The sequence below is a fragment of the Rhodnius prolixus genome, unplaced genomic scaffold (genome assembly GCF_049639745.1).
Source record: "Rhodnius prolixus isolate KJV_2025 unplaced genomic scaffold, Rpr scaffold_2, whole genome shotgun sequence".
Lineage (NCBI taxonomy): Eukaryota > Metazoa > Arthropoda > Insecta > Hemiptera > Reduviidae > Rhodnius > Rhodnius prolixus.
In genome coordinates, this window is record NW_027411592.1 from 17,141,850 (window position 1) to 17,158,898 (window position 17,049).

Here is a 17,049-nt window from a genome sequence, read left to right on the forward strand (position 1 = left end):
AACACAAGTACTCCCATAATAACATAAAATTTGCAAAGCAAATATTTTGAATATTTTTTTCTTTTTGGCATTGGCTTCCGCCATACAGCCCCAGCATCATCGTCTAGGTGCTTATCACCAGAATATCACTCACTCTCCATTCTAACTTATAAATACATTCGCTTCACACATTCATCCCTCTACTATATACAACTATTTACATAAACTACAACTAATGGATGGATCAGTACTCTATATTCCTGCCATCCTTATAGCTTAACCGAAATTAAAATCACGTAATCCTTCTCTAATTTTGGATATTCATCACCTAATAAGAATATATTTTGGGAATTCCTACTTCATCTTTTAAAACCGAATCATTATGGAATTCCACTGAGAGTGGCAGACACATTGGCTTCCAAACGTCGCTGGAACTAAGTTAGCGCGTTTATACCAGGGCCCGGTATTGCCTAGATCTCCCTTAAGCTTTATTTCCTTCACAAAAACTTTTTCTATTTTCATTTTATTTCAGAACATCGTGAGCCATAAGAAATTACCACGGGGGCCGCATGTGGCTAGCGGGCCCCCAGTTTGACATCCCTGGTTTAGAAGATTCTAGGTCTAGGTTAGGTTTAGTTGAGATAAGGTCTAGTTAGGTTTAGCTTCGGTCCTTCCTACAAGCGAAAATAGTAAAAAACTTCATTTACGATTTGTAAAATTATTGTAATGAATCCAATGCAGAATAATATTCTGCAGAATATATTATATTCTAAAAGAATTAACTTAATGTATGGTTCAAGATAATACATTGTTAAAGTAAAGTAACTAATTTAGCAAAATTTAGATTAAAACTGTCCGGTAGGACAGTTGTATAAGGGTTGATCATCAAAAACTGCACGAAAAAGCGTAACGTTGAATAACTTAATGTATGGTTCAAGATAATACATTGTTAAAGTAAAGTAACTAATTTAGCAAAATTTAGATTAAAACTGTCCGGTAGGACAGTTGTATAAGGGTTGATCATCAAAAACTGCACGAAAAAGCGTAACGTTGAAAAACACCCAACTTTGACAATTTTTTTCTCTTTTTCTATAAAAGATAAAATTCCCAAATTTTCTTTAAAATATAGAGCAAACCCTCCTTTATAACTGAAATTTTTTTGCAACCACCCAGACCTAATAGATTTCGAGAAAAAAGTTGCCGAAAATGAGCAAAAACGGCATTTTCAGAAATTGTTGTTGTTCTTCTTCTTCTTCTTCTTCTTGTTGTTGTTGTTGTTGTTGTTGTTGTTGTTGTTGTTACCTTTTTTGTAAACTACGTAGCGCCTAAACGCGTGAACCGATTTTCATGAATGAGGTGTCATTCGATTCGGAATTTTATGTAGATGTGCCTTTTGGGGGTCTCGACGCTGTACACCGAATGGGAGAGGAGTTAGCCCCCTTTATGTAAGGCCCCCTTCAAAATTATTATTACTAATTACTCTGTAAATCTTAGCCCGATTTTGATAAAATTTGGTAGGATGATGGGGTTAGGGCTCCCCTATGTAACATTAAAGCGACGATCTGCTCTTACACTAGTTAAGGGGAAGTATAGCAATCGTTTCAAATTATCGACACGTGAACTGATTTTCATGAATGAAGTGTCATTCGAATCGAAATTTTGTACAGATTTGCACTTTAAAAGTCTCGTCGCTATGCCTCATATGGAGGGGAGTTTGCCCCACCCAAGTAAGGCCGTTTCTAAAACTATTATTACCAATATTTCTATAACGCTTTGTCCGATTTTGATAAAATTTAGCACGAAGAAGTGATTAAAGCTCCTCTACATGGCTGTGAAGTGCCATCATGCTCTTACACCTACTAAGAGGAAGTACTGCAATCGTTAAAATTATCAATGGGTGAACCTATTTACATTAATGAATTGTCGTTCGATTCAAAATCTTTGCCTCTTTGCCTTTTAGGGAGAAGTACTGTAATCGCCCGTTTATTTTTCTTACACCTCTTAAAAGGAAGGTCTGAAATCGCAGTTTAAATTTGCTTTTTACGTACAAATACCTTCCTATTTTATATAAAAAGGCTTTCTCAAAAAAATTGTTGTTGAGGATGGTTTGGGGACCGCAACTATAATCATTCTTTAAAAAGATCTCTCCAGTGGTAGTTACGGTTCCTACTTAACACCTTATCAGGTTATAATGATAGAATTGCTTATTCCAAATTTAAAAAAAACAGTAAAGCAGATATGTAACTTAGCAAAATAGACAAAAAGGAAAATCTATCCAAAAGGTACAAAAATCTCTTTAACAAAAACTTACAGTTTAAAATGTTAAGTATAAGGGTTGATTAAACGCCAAAAGGTACACAAATCAGCAAGCACCCAAAATTTCATTAATTCTTCATTAATATTTAAGTAATTTTACTGCATTAATATTCATTAATATTTTTTAGAATTTATTAGATGTCACAGACCCTTATGCTGGCCACTTCATTTATAATATTTTTTTGTTATAATTATGATAAATCACACATATGTACATGCATGTTAAAGTAGAAAAAGACAAAGTTAGAGTAGGCTACTGTCTTGAATTCGTCTTACCGAAATATTCGAGAGCACAAATAACACACAGTTATAACAAGTAGATTATTCAACAACAATTATTGATTTCTCTATTTAAATTTAATTTTACTTATAGTAAAATACTGGAATAATTAGCTGTCCTAAAAATAACATATCTTATTTACTTTATTTTACATATTACATTTTTTTTTATAAAAAAAAGTTTTGAATTTTTTAGCCTCATAATTTTTTTTTATTTTTTATAACGTTTTTCTTTTTAACCTGTATTTAATAGTTTGATTATTATAAATAACTTGATATTACAGTCAATCTACAGTGCTACTTGAACAAATATTTTGTAGACGAAAATGGCCAGCATAAGGGTCTGTGACATCTAATAAATTCTAAAAAATATTAATGAATATTAATGCAGTAAAATTACTTAAATATTAATGAAGAATTAATGAAATTTTGGGTGCTTGCTGATTTGTGTACCTTTTGGCGTTTAATCAACCCTTATACTTAACATTTTAAACTGTAAGTTTTTGTTAAAGATGTTTAAATAAAATTGCTTATTAAATTTGTTATCTTTGCAGTTGAAGAAATCTTTTGAGTTCTATGGGCTACTTTGGACCATAAGTCCCAATAGTATTAGGGATAATAGCGGGAAATAAAGGAAAATTACGTTTTTGAAAATAAATCGAATAGCAGATGCTGCCAAAATAGCAGAATTATGAACTTGAGAGTAAGTTTATTGCAGTCAATAAGGAATCTATTTATGTTATGAACCTCCATATTATTGAAATTTACAGTTTATGCTAGAGTTATGCTTGATTTATCTATTTGCTGGGGTTGGAGTGGTAAAAGAAGTTGATTGTCAGCACAGTGAAGAGTGAAGAAGATGGCAATGGCAGTAACCGTACGAGATAGAGGTTCTGTCAGTTATGGTGAGAAATTCAGTCCAGCAAGTATATCTACTAAGACTGGCCGAAGAGGGGATTAATGAGATAGACAGTCAACCTACGGCCCTACAGCCGATTTATTTGTCACGTGGTCTAACGTTCTTCACTTAACACTCACACAGTTTGTGTATATTACATGAAACCCACTAACACATAGAAAGGAGAAGTGTAAAAAGCTAGTTGGTAAGGGTGAGTGATATAGCCGGGCGAAGCCGTTCTCCAGCGCAAGATATGAACGAAACGAAGGTAGGAGAACGTAACTCTTGTTCAACACTTCGCCATAATATACATCGCTCCATTATCCTGTTAGCATCTCTCACTCTTCAATCCTTTCTTCACAACCAGCCATCCCTTGATTAATGACAGTCTTGGTTATTGTTCTTCTTCTTCTTGACCCTTGCATCTTGACAAGGATCGCTTCCTTGGCAACATACACACACTCCAAAAACAGTCACTTCCTCTTTTATTTATAGAGTTAAGTTTTCCCAGGATGACATCAAGTCTGGATATTAACTTTTGTATATATAGATGTAACAAATACCGCTTCATAGGTAAGCTGTAAGCTCTTCAATTAAAGTGATAACTTCAAAGTGAGGTTTATATTATAAACAAAGTTCATTACCATGGAAAGAATTCTACAAACCATTAGTAAAAAAATTTCGTACATACAATTTCAAGATTCAAAATTCAAGGTTTGACTGAAGGCTCTTACGTTTAAATTTAGGTATAGCTTCAATGAATTTCTTTTTTTACTTACCTTCGCTCTCAGTTGATAGGGAAACTATTCTGAGCGTTTCGAAAGTTCGCTTTCAAATTTTCAGGGGAAAAATCCATTTTGAGGCTCCATTGAGCTCCAACTTAACATCATACTTAAGCTTGAAAATGGGCTACAAGAAATTCTTTACGTTATGTAAACTAGGTCACTCATTTCTAAAATCTTAGCAAATAATAAAATACTCTTAGACGATAGATCAAAATTCTCTCTGGACAACAAAAGACTGATTTATACTTCTATTTTGAAACCCATCAGGGCGTATGCGATAGAGCTGTGGGGTTCAACAAAACGCTCCAATCTCCAAAGGATTCAGCCCCTTCAATCTAAAATACTTCGAACTATTGTATACGCTCCATTTTATGTCTCCAACATGACTGTACCCACTGACCTTAACATTCCTTTTGTCACACAAGTTGCTAAAACACGATGTACAAAACTTCATTTTAACTAGCAAACTCATATAAATCCTCTAGCTCAAAATCTTTCTTCTAGAACTCTTCCCGATAACCCGACAAGACGCCTTAAGAGACAGTGGCCTCGTGAAGAGAGTGACTAACCGCCTAATGTTTTGGAGTGTTACCACTGGGTTCGTTTGCTTCATTTGTTACTCTGCTATCACTGTTACTTGTAGCGCTGATTGTAGCACAAATAAACGCAAAAAAGAAAATATTAGATTTAGAGGGATCCCGTTGGAAAGAGATTAGTTAGACTATTCTTAAATATACCATTTCAGCGTAATGGATGATCTTACCACTAATTTTCTATTAAAAAGAGGTAAATTTCTGCTGAATTCTGAATTTGAAAAAGTTGCCTAATGAATTGTTCTCAATTTATTAATACTTCTTTCTCTAAAGCCACCCCTAGCACAAATGCAATGTTAAGCAAGCATTTAGTTTTAAAAACAAATCGATCTAGAAGCGTTATTTAAAACATTCTTCCAGAATAATTCTATTAAGTACACTTTTCGCGGAGGAGAGGTCTCAATCGCCAAGAACTTCTAAATTCGCTACATCATCAGCGAACAGCGCCATATTCCCGTATTTTTTTATTCTCATTAAGTTTCAGCATATCATTAATGTAAAGATTGAACACCTATCAATAGGGCCATCACGGACCCCTAGAAACTCCAGTGTAAATTGTACCAGCGGCAGAGGATTCACCATTCTAAGTGCATTACGATAGCCATGTCAAAGATAAATATCAGAATATCTTTTATATGGAGACGCCGCGTTAATTGAACGGGTAGAGGCGAGATCCGCAAATCTAAAATGTATTATGGTATTGGGTTCGATTCCTATTGTAGGCCTTCGATTTTATTTTATGTTTAGTAAAATGGTTAAGTATGTTTGCTAGTCGCCTCCATCCTTAGACACCTAATCGGTAGATGGACGTATTGACCGCCTGATTATATATACAATGTAAGTGTAATCGGGCATTTAAACGTAATTATTTAAATAGCATGCCAAATCGTGTCAAAAGATGGACGACTCTACAAAGCTCGGTTTGTAAGATTTACAAGAATATAAAGCAACTGATAAAATAAATGGGGCAATATCCACATTTTTTTTTCTTGACCAACTGTGGTCTGTACAAAGTTTTTTTGCCGCCAGATACTTGAAATGGTTGTTGTGTTTTAATGAAAGTTGTTTTCAGATTGTTTCCCAGTAAACGTGCATCAAAGTGAAATCTAGCATGTACTCAGGCGACGGCGGTGGGTCCAGCTACTCAGTTCTAATAATAAGGAGAGATGCTGGACCCTGGGTTCAGCCCAAGTTGTGCTGAAAGAAGAAGTAGTAAGAACAGATTAAGAAGAGACATGCTGGGCGAGCTGCACAATATTACTCCAGCATCCCAGACATGTGCCATAGTTAGGCCGCCTCTTTCCAGTTCCTAATAACAAAACTCTTCAATAACGTGCCGTGCCATGTGCTCCACAGTCTCCAACAGCCATCAACAGTCAGGTCTGTGCATCCCACCTCTTTTATCTTTTACTTATATTTTTACTTTATACACTTAATAAGAATATTATTACGAAATAATGGTAACATTGCTTTTTTCATATATTTGTTGAGGGCATATTTTCATTCGTGCTGCGATGGCCCGCGCACAAGCTCCAATTAAAAATAAAATGCTAAATTTTGTAGTGTTTTGCCTTGGTTATCATAGGAAATCACTATTGAGGTAAGGCCAATAAATATTGGAACAAATTTCTTATTTTCACACCGACGTTTCGGTAAATATATTACCTTCTTCAGTGTATTGTAAAAGTTGTGAAGTTTAATAATAAGCTATACATTCATAACTGTTGATTTATAACCGAAACGTCGGTGTGATAATAAAAAATCTGTTTCAATAATTTACCTATGATAATATAATAACGACGGTCGAAAACCAAAAACCATCATTTTGCCTTAATGCTATAGTCTAGAAATAGCTGTAATTCTGTTTCAGAAACTGCGAATTTCATATTTTTTAGGGCCCTTTTACTCTAAATAAGATTTTTATTTATCTATTTTTTATTAATTGCACAGATCGACTGTTGAGATACTTGGCCTTAATCATTTTCACTTTTATCTGCAGTCATGACAGGATGAAGTTATGATTCTTAGCAAAGCACACTTACTAATTAATAAGTAAGTAAGTTGCATTCAATAATCTCAAGGAAAGCAATAATCGAATGCGGATGAAGATTACATCAGAAATGTATTCCTAATCAGATGTTTCAGATCGGGTTTGGATATGTTGCGCTCTAATTTTTCTCTTCTCAGGTGTCTTATTTGCAGCTATAATAGTTACTGAAAGAAGAGAATATTATGCAAAAGCCAGATTATTCCTAATTAGTGCAGTTTTGGGGTATTTTTTTTTGGAAAATAACTAAAAATACTTTTACTTTGCATTTTGTTACTTACTAACTGCTCTGATATAAACCTAAGCTTTTTTAAAAATACATTTCCCTTGGAAAATAATTTTTGATGCTTTTCTCTATGTTACTTCGGAAAAGGCTGAGGACTAACGTCTACTACCTGTAATATTGTGTTATTAGAAAAAAGACATCGTCATTAAATTGTAAGGCATTATCTCAATTAAGTTATCACCATTACCACCATTATATTGTTAAATGAATTTGTAAGAATAAATTATTTTATGTAGGGATTTCTTATATTATAAGAAAGAGAAAGACGGCCGTTCAACACTTGTGTACAAATACTGGCCGTCACAATTCCCACTCTAAACCAGATTCCTTCATCCAGTATGAAGGAGGGTAGCTTTAGCTGAATGTTATGTCTTGATAAAAGGATCCAACTGTTCCAGTTTCAGGATGCTGTACTTCCAGTTTTTGATGCTGAAACGAAGGGACATAATGCCTCAGAAAACAGACAGGGTTTAATTATAATTTCGTACACAATAATAATAATTAAAAACAGAAAAATCAGCAAATATTAATTAAAATGGAGGCAAAAAAAAAACTGGTCGATAGGTATGACAAAAACGTAGAAAGCGAGAAATAAGAGAGGAAAACAAAGGGAAGAGATAAAGTAAGTAGAAATCACTTGTTGAGTAAAAGGAAGAGGGACTGACATGTACAGTTTGGGGCGAAGGTGCAAGCAAAGCGCGAGAATAAATAAAAGAGTGACTGGTGAAGAATTTTAATTAAATCGTTAGGTTGTCTCTGGGCGCGCAGAGTCACCTTTGTAGTGGAGCAGCTACTGTACAGTAACTTGTTTCATTCATTAATTAGAAAATGGTAAATTGCCAGAACAAGGTTTGAAGCTATAGGAGCAAGCCTTTCGTCAAAAAGCTAAAACTCCACGCCGGAAACAAATAAAACTTAACCGACTCACTTCCTCAACTTTTCATTTCCACTGTTAGTTATTAAATATTAAATTTGTATTTGAAATTCAAAAGAAAAATAAGATAATACTATTATTTGAAAAGTTTTCTTGCAGAAGTTTTTCTCAATAAGGAGTGAAAAAAGGCTTCTATATTCTGTCCGTCCTGTCAGCAAAGAATCGGGCCAGATTCCCAGAAAGTTTGCGGAAAAGAAAGGATTACGAAAAGAGAAGGAAATTCGTGATATATCTCAGCAAAGAAAATAACCGGAAATTCTTTCTTTCTCTCAATTCTTGGTATATATACATAAACTTCAATCCATAACAAAATATTAATATCTCCTTAACAAAAACTTACAGTTTATAACAAAATATTAATATTAACAAATATTAATCTTCATTTTATTTTCTAAGAAAGGAAATACAGACGAGGCGGAAGCAGGATTGAGGAAGAATTGGTGGAATCTCCAGAAATCATGTTTGGGGTGGAAAATAAATAAAGAAGGAGAATTATTAGTTCTGTGAAAGTACGGTAGATTGCAAGACAGAAGTCTCGTGCTCGAGACTATAGTCACTCACATTCTCTTGCTAGGGGTCTCTCCAGCTTTCAAGAAGAAAACATTGTCCGGACGCCGTCAGTGCGCGCAAATGTTTTTAGAAATTTAATTGCTATTGCCAGCATTAGGGTATTTATGGTATTTTTAATTGAATGCAAAATAAAAATACGAACATTTTTAAGTACGAGTAATGTGATGGCAAGAATATGAGAAATAATTATTTAAAAAATAAATAAACATTTACAAAAATGTCGACTAAATAGGCACTGCGAACAGAGGACAAATGTCTCGAAAGTACCCCTACGCTGAAAGACTTCTTTAGAAAGAATACATCCAAAATTGGAAGTATAAATTTCCTGTATACGCAGGGTTTTTTAAAAAAATCGTTTTTCCAAAACTTTTTCTAATTTAATTAATTCTAAATTAATAATTTAAAAAAGACAGATATTATTGCTTTATTTAAACTATAATATCTTATTAGAAGTAAATAACAATTAATATTAAATTTAAAAGGTATGTGCTTGGTAAAGCTTTTATAGTTAATATAATTTAACTATAAGTTTTATAGTTAATGGGTGAAGGTTTGGGTGGATTCACTGTGTAACATTTCATCACTTTCTGACTCTCATTCTTCTGCAGACTATCTCTGGCACAGGAGTAATGAGTTCACCAATCTAAGACTCTGATCTTAACTCTAGAAAGCCTAGTAGCCCTTGCATGTTCTTCCCTCACTCACAGAATATGAAATAACTCTAAAAGCAGTTTTTTTTTTATATTTCAACCTAAGATATCTTCATAAAAACAAAGTTATTAGCAGACATTAGTCAACTAATTTACTTTATTTCTTATATTTAGGGCGCATCAACATCTAAAGTTGTGGAAACAAATCAGAGCACTTCCGGCCACCGGACGACAGCTTCCCTAACCATCACCTGATAAATAGCTGTTATAATAAGCCTCTATGAAATATTTTTAGCTATTTTACAATTATATATTTTAATCTGTGATAAATATTAATTAATATCTTCATTTTATTATCATAAATTTTAAAGATGGTTTTCTTTTCCTACCAATCAAGTACGTTAAAGGCGGATTACTAACAAACTTTTCTGCAAATGTTTCTTATCATTCCATTGGTGACGGTGAAATCCTTTGACACTATTATCTGCTCACCTCAGGTGTTCCTCAGGTATCACATACAAAACTATTTGATATTTGTTGATGGTCTCACAAATGTATCTTAATAGAGTTTGTTTATCACTTTTTGCTGATTATTTAAAAATCTTCTAGCCAATTACTTGGTCAGAAGATTTTATAAAAACTTCAAAATGATTTAAACTATCTTGTTTTTTGGAGCCATTAACTTTATTGTAAAATTGATAGTAAATCAATAATGATACAATTATTTCAGCGGTTTTGTGCCTCGGTCTGTATTGATAACAGTATCTTAACAAGGATTTTTTTTAAGTGATTTGAACTTTTTTCATCGATAAATAACTATAAATGTAGTTAGGTTTCCTTGCTAGGAATTGTAAGCAATTTCAAAATACAGTACTCTTAAATTATTCTATATGTCTCTAATTCTCCAACACCTAATACTGCCCTACACTTTATAGTACTGATCTCACTATAAGCTATACATTATTTGATTTGAGAGAATGCCGAATATGTCAGAGAAGAGTTAATTTTTATTTGAGAATAAATGATAGCTCCTCTCAATGAGCTCAGATTTGAGCTCACTTTCCCTTCTTTACAGTCTTTGAAAAACTTATTGTGGTCTTATTAAAACTGTCCGGTAGGACAGTTGTATAAGGGTTGATCATCAAAAACTGCACGAAAAAGCGTTAGGTTTAAAAACACCCAACTTTGACAATTTTTTTCTCTTTTTCTATAAAAGATAAAATTCCCAAATTTTCTTTAAAATATAGGGCAAATCCTCCTTTATGACTGTAATTTTTTTGCAACAACCTAGATTTGATAGATATTGAGAAAAAAGATGCTCAAAATGAGCAAAAACGGCATTTTCAAAAAATGTTCTTGTTCTTGTTCTTCTTCTTCTTCTTCTTGTTACCTTTTTTGTAAACAACGTAGCGCCTAAACGCGTGAACCGATTTTCATGAATGAGGTGTCATTCGATTCGGAATTTTATGTAGATGTGCCTTTTTGGGGTCTCGACGCTGTACATCGAATGGGAGAGGAGTTAGCCCCCTTTATGTAAGGCCCCCTCCAAAATTATTATTACTAATTACTCTGTAAATCTTGGCCCGATTTTGATAAAATTTGGTAGGGTGATAGGGTTAGGGCTCCCCTACGTAACATTAAAGCGACGATCTGCTCTTACATAGAATTGTTTAAAATTATTCACTGTAAGATGGAACATTGACAGTAAGTTTAATATTTCATCCAAATTTGTCAATTGCAAAAATAAAACTTTTCCACTGAAAGTGTTTGGCGTGACTCCACCAGAATGCGCCATTAAACAGATGTATGGCTGGTGCTAGCTAACAGGTTGTGTAAAGATAAAGAAACGTTCATCTTGTAATATAAACAATAGCAGTGAAGGAATTAATAAATGAAGTGGTTGCTGACTCAGAACAATGCAAGTATCAAGTGAAATGTATTCCATCAGTTTGTAATATTTATGCATGAATTACTTATTGTGGTTGAAATTAACTACATTATTAATCTATCTAAACTTATCTATTTTTTTAAACTTATTTTTTACCTGTTTATGTAGATATATTGGTTTGATTGCAAACCAGAAATTCATTAGTGTAATTGGAGGTTTGGCCTGTAACAAATAGGATACATAAACTCCAAGGTTGTGACTAGGAATCGATTCCAGTACTACAATACCTTTTAGCTTTGCAGTCCACGCTATTTATTATAAATTCATTTAGTAAAATCCTCTTTTTACTCAATATTCGTAAAAGTAAATATGGCGATAAATATTTCTACTGAAAAGTTTTCCAACTTTGGAGTTTCATTTAGGCAATACACGTTTTGATGATAAAAGTGATCAGCATTTTATTATCAATCATGTATTACACTCTCCTTTGAAGGGCTACTTCAGTATATAGTACGCTTCTAACACCTTCATTGGGTTCACAACCCTAAACTACAAGTTGGAAAAATATCCGTCCACCGGAATGCCACTGAAAAGATGGCTTTTTCAAATTTTCATAATTTCCTGAGCCCTAGCAGGTTTTGAACTAATTATTCACATTTATCTGGAATCAATATCTGATTTGTTTAAACAACTAAAAATTCTAAGTAAAAGTAGTCTTAACTTCATTCATTGTTCAAATTCACAAGGACTCTCTCCCACAATTACATTTATTACAATAACTACCTTTATTTTATTTTTGATTTATTGAGCAAACGATGGGTTTCAACAAATTTTTGGTCAGCTTGTTACAGTTTTTATGTAGGCATATAGGCTATGACGGTTGGATATTTTTTCTAAGGCAATTTCGATTTCAGTTGAAGCTTGTTCTGGTGATGTCTCACACTTACTGTGATCAAAAATAAACATAAGAGGAATCTTGATTTTTATCCACAGATCCTAGTTTTACGAATTTGGTTAAAATCCGCCATCGGAAGTAACGCCTTGCACTTTGAATCCTTTTACTTATTACGCGTTTCTCGAAATCAGTTGAAACTAACTTTTGTATGAGGATTCGGAGCTAGTCAAAACGTGCATTTCTAAATTTACTATGTCTTTATTGCAATACTTCTCTCACTTAGAAGAGAGAGAATGTAAAAAGAGAAAACAGCAATCATTTGGAATATATAAAATAAATACTAGCCAGAAAATCCAGCACCAGCTGTATTATTAATAACTACTATAGCAATATACTGACTGTCGGAGTTCAGATTATCAAGAAATGCTCCAAAACCGAAGGCTTTCTCAGGAAGATATTCAACATTTTCAACATCCTTTCAACAAAAAAAAAAAAAAGTATTTATCCTCCTGTAAAATCGGACATTCCCCAATGAAATGGATGATACCTTCAATCGCTCCAAGATTACAGAGAGAACAATAATGCCTATTTTCATCCCTATAAGAAACAATTATAACAAGTGTTGTATCTTCTTTTTGGTTGAGATTTAATAATGAAGAGGACGTTACCTCTTTACCTAAACAAGTTTTTTTTTTTTTATTTCAACTAAAAGAACTACAGCAAAATATTTCAAAACTAAGCAAAACATTTCTCTAGTTCAAAACTTAACACACTTCGAGCATGGACTTAGTCCGTCTGCCGAGTTGACTCTAATTTACAATTACATAAACTACGAAAGTGAAAGTAAACATATTTCTGTATTATATATTAAAAATTGTCTATAACTCCAAGCGGATATTGCGTACTTATACAGCTTGGGCCAATCAAGGCCATTCAAATAAAGAATAATCTCACCTTTATTGAGTTTTCTATTTCCCAAGTGCTGTACCCAGAACTCCTGTAAAATCGGACATTCCCCAATGAAATGGATGATATCTTCAATCGCTCCAAGATTACAGAGAGAACAATAATGCCTATTTTCATCCCTATAAGAAACGATTATAAAGTGCTGTATCTTCTTTTTGGTTGAGATTTAATAATGAAGAGGACGTTACCTCTTTACCTAAACAAGTTTTTTTTTTTTATTTCAACTAAAAGAACTCACCTGAAGAGCACGTCGATGAGGCTGTAACCAGCAAAGAATCAGCTTTATTCCTCAGTGTCCAATAGACATAGTTGAGCAAAAGGTTGATTTGGAACAGCATTTTTGAGATTATTCTAAATGTAACACTTAGATGGTGTTCTGTAGCACTAAAACCTGCTTTTCACTTTAATGCCGCTATATTCATAAAAAATATGGTTTACGTTGTCTATTTATTAGCAAACTAAAGTAACCATTTACAATTTTCTTAAATAAGTAAACCTACAAAATTAATCAAAAGGCAAAAGTATTACCAAATTTAAACAAATACATGCGAAGTTGTAATAAAGTTAAAATTTCTTCAGTAAAACAAAAACTGAATTTAAACTAAATATATATGATTCCAACTAATTACTTATTAAAACTAACTGTTTACTGGAAACTAGATTCAGACTAGATCAAATTTTGATCATAGTTGTAATTTATTTTTTCATGTGATTTAAAAATTACGACAATTTGACAAAAATTACAGTTTTCCTTTGGTTAGCAACCAAATTCTTAAGAATAGAAAGCCCAACTGGTAATATAATGACAGATAAGCAATTTTCTATGTGCGGATAGGACAAAGAAATGCATTTTTCCCAAGTACTTAGGACACATTAACAGGGTTATTAATAATTTAGAATTGAAGGATCAGTTTGATGTCTTGTCAAGAAATTTTATCCCAAAAATTATTGGTGGAATTGTTTCAAAACACTATTAATATTTGGTGCGGGTTTGGCGAAGAGGTGATGAGTTCGAACTAGGAGCGGAAGATCCCTAGTTCGAGTTTTTATTTAACTGGAATATGTTAATAGTATGGTATGATTTTTTTGGCTCCTGTATTAAGACCCGACACCTAATTTTTTAATTGGACGTCAGGCAACTACATGATAAAAGAGAGGTGATTTCTTTATATTATTCTTAATATGTTAAGGATACTGTAGGTTCTATTTCGCAACGCCAAAAAAGATTTTCGCAAAATATTTGGCGAAAAACCAACAACGAATGGTGAGGATTAAAATTTAATAAACAATAATTTGCTATTGCTGAAAAAAATCTTCTTTCAGTTAACCGCCTAACAATTTAGAAATTTTTAGTTTTTTTAAAATAGCACAATCAGTTCTTTTGCAGTCCTTTAGTGCGGTTTAAATAATTAATTCTTTGTGGTGCCTTTTAAGGAGCCAAATCTATCACGAACACCGAATTAAAACTCGCCTGCAGCCATTCTTTGGCTTTCCTTCACTTATTCTTTTTGAAAATACTGTAACCTTTATTTTCTGAAAACTAGAGATTCATAGACCGCAGATAATTAATGAAACAAAATCAATAAAAATGGCTATGAATATTTTGACAATTTTTTGATTAAACCAATTGAAAACCAAATACATGAGGATTGTGAATCAAAATGTAACTGTGATGGAAGTGAGGCGGAAGATATCATTGGTTGTTTTCAATAATAATAATATTGGGACACACTGACGATGTGAAGAAGAATAGGACGAGGCGAGTGCCTGGTGACGGCGATGTTGATGACGTGGTATTGGTGACGTGTGGTGGGCAGCGGTGTACAATGTTCGGCTCATTATTAACTGCTGAATAATGCATGCCGGCCAACGGCAGAGCGGTGCAGCTGAGCAAACAGAACCCTTCAGTGCCACCACTGTTCCACAAATCTCCTCCAACCCACCCTTTTAGTTTGACTTTATAATAACTTATATATATTATATATATATGTAGATATATATTCACGGATATACGTTACTACTGAGAGTGTGTATAGAGGAGCGTAGATATTAAAGGCCAGAACTATGAGTGGAAGGGGTCCTGCCTCTGCTCCAGAACTAGGTAGGGAAGGTTTGCTACATTCATTTCTGTTGGTTCAAAGGGTGGACAGAGAAGGCAGGTGGGGACTAGAAGTTTGATAAAGTTAATCACCGTAATAATAATGTCGGCGACATATAGTTCACTTGTTGTTGTGTGAGTATAATCTGTCCGAGCGATATAATACTGTGTGCGTGGGCGAGATGTAGTGGACGACAGGGGAACTCCAGTTGGTGTGGAGTTCTGGCTGGCTACATCACTGCTACACTGGTCAGTAAGCTAGACGAGAAGAACAAGGTAAACGTTAATTGCGCATACAAACAACTAACAGTAAAATACACACCCCCGCACAAATTTGAAATTTACACAAAACCTCTTTCCCTGTGTGCTGCGTTACTCTCTCCACCATTATGTACCTTCAATTCTGGCCCAGACCAGCTGTTCACTGTAGGGTGTCTCAACTTCTAAAATTATTTCTGGGTAGATAGCTTTCGTTCAAACCCCCTGGCCGGCTATATTCTGTCCTGAACTGTAGTTTGTTTAAGGTCCCTTTCTATGTTTACATATCGCATATATGCCAGAATTTTTGAATTAAAAAGGAAAACACGGCCATCACTGGTAGAAAACAAAAAATCTGATGAAAATACACGTGATATCTCTTACAACTAATGAAGTAAAATTTCCTTTAGTCTCATTAAACACTGAGAGTAAGAAGTGCCAATTTTTCCAGACGGGCCGCACGTACAACTACCTAACTAAGTGTTGTGAACGTAGAAGTCTACCTAAAGTACTTTAAATTTCTCAAATTAACCATTAAATGAAATGCAAGGCCTACCTAATAATGAAAAATGAATTTATTGAGCAGAGATACTACCGTTTGTCCGATATTGTCTAAAACCTTATTTCATTTCAATTCACTCAATAAACTACAATACGGATATTTCTGGCAAATCTAAAATAAGCACAATCACAAAACGCTCTCTTACTATAGTAGCGCAGTAAATGAAACTAAAAAAAACCTTCCAAAAAATGTATTAATACATTCTGTATTAAGTTAATATTAATATATATTAAGTTAATATTAATATATATTAAGTCAAGAACTACTTTTAACGAGTGAGAAATGTTAAAACAAACTTTTGTCGATTATTATTTTAGTTGAGTGCTGATATTAGTGTTTCACACTTACAGCTTTGTGATTATACCGAACAAGGAGTTTAAAAACAAAAATATTTCTCCTAATTTTCCATGTTTAATAAATTAACAGATTCAAATCAATGGAAAACTAAGAGACTGAGGAAAAGCGAGGATAGAATTTGTTGTTGGTAGAAAGAATCATGTTGTATTTCATTGTAAATGCCGATGCAGTAGAGGAAACGTTTTCCTGCAAGTCTAATAATGTTACATTTATTCTATCCTGTGTAAGGAATAAACTCCTAAAGTGGAACGTTAGAAACTGAAGGAAGAAGGCAGTTACGTTATTTCTAAAAAGTTTCATCCGCCTTATTCAATTATTTATGGGCAACTTACTGCAAAATTAAAAGCTATAATTTTACGATTGTTTACAAATTCATATTTATTCTTTAAAACAGGAGATAAACTAAGTTTCACTAATCATTTAAATAAGCTTTAATAGCAGCAGTGCTCCTGTTTACAGAAATAGAAATCTTTCATAAATTAATTTAAATAATAATTATTATTGAACTAAACAAATCTCAAAAAATCATTAAGATTATAACGCTTGAGTAGGAAGATAATAAAATATTATTATTATTATAAAAGATATAATAAGATAGACAGAAGATAGTAAAAGATTATCTCTATATCTCTCAGGACATTCGTGTAAAACAAACTAGATTTACAAATATGAACACGAAAAATAAGCT

The 17,049-nt window shown here is 33.3% G+C and overlaps 1 protein-coding gene across 2 annotated transcripts; it reads right to left on the bottom strand.

Moving 5' to 3' along the window:
- Nucleotides 1-7,367: 7,367 nt before the first annotated feature.
- Nucleotides 7,368-13,746, bottom strand: LOC141449148 (uncharacterized). 2 transcript variants are annotated; one of them, XM_074118272.1, is made up of 5 exons: nt 13,615-13,746; nt 13,325-13,498; nt 13,075-13,205; nt 11,382-11,447; nt 7,368-7,612 (listed from the first exon to the last, which is right to left on the bottom strand). In XM_074118272.1, exons 2-5 carry the CDS (start codon nt 13,422-13,424, stop codon nt 7,538-7,540), a joined length of 372 nt encoding a protein of 123 aa, XP_073974373.1. In that variant the 5' UTR covers nt 13,425-13,498; nt 13,615-13,746; the 3' UTR covers nt 7,368-7,537. The 2 variants fall into 2 exon arrangements, with proteins under 2 accessions (XP_073974373.1, XP_073974374.1); XM_074118273.1 differs by having other exon boundaries at nt 13,587-13,730.
- Between the last annotated feature and the right edge of the window lie 3,303 nt (nt 13,747-17,049).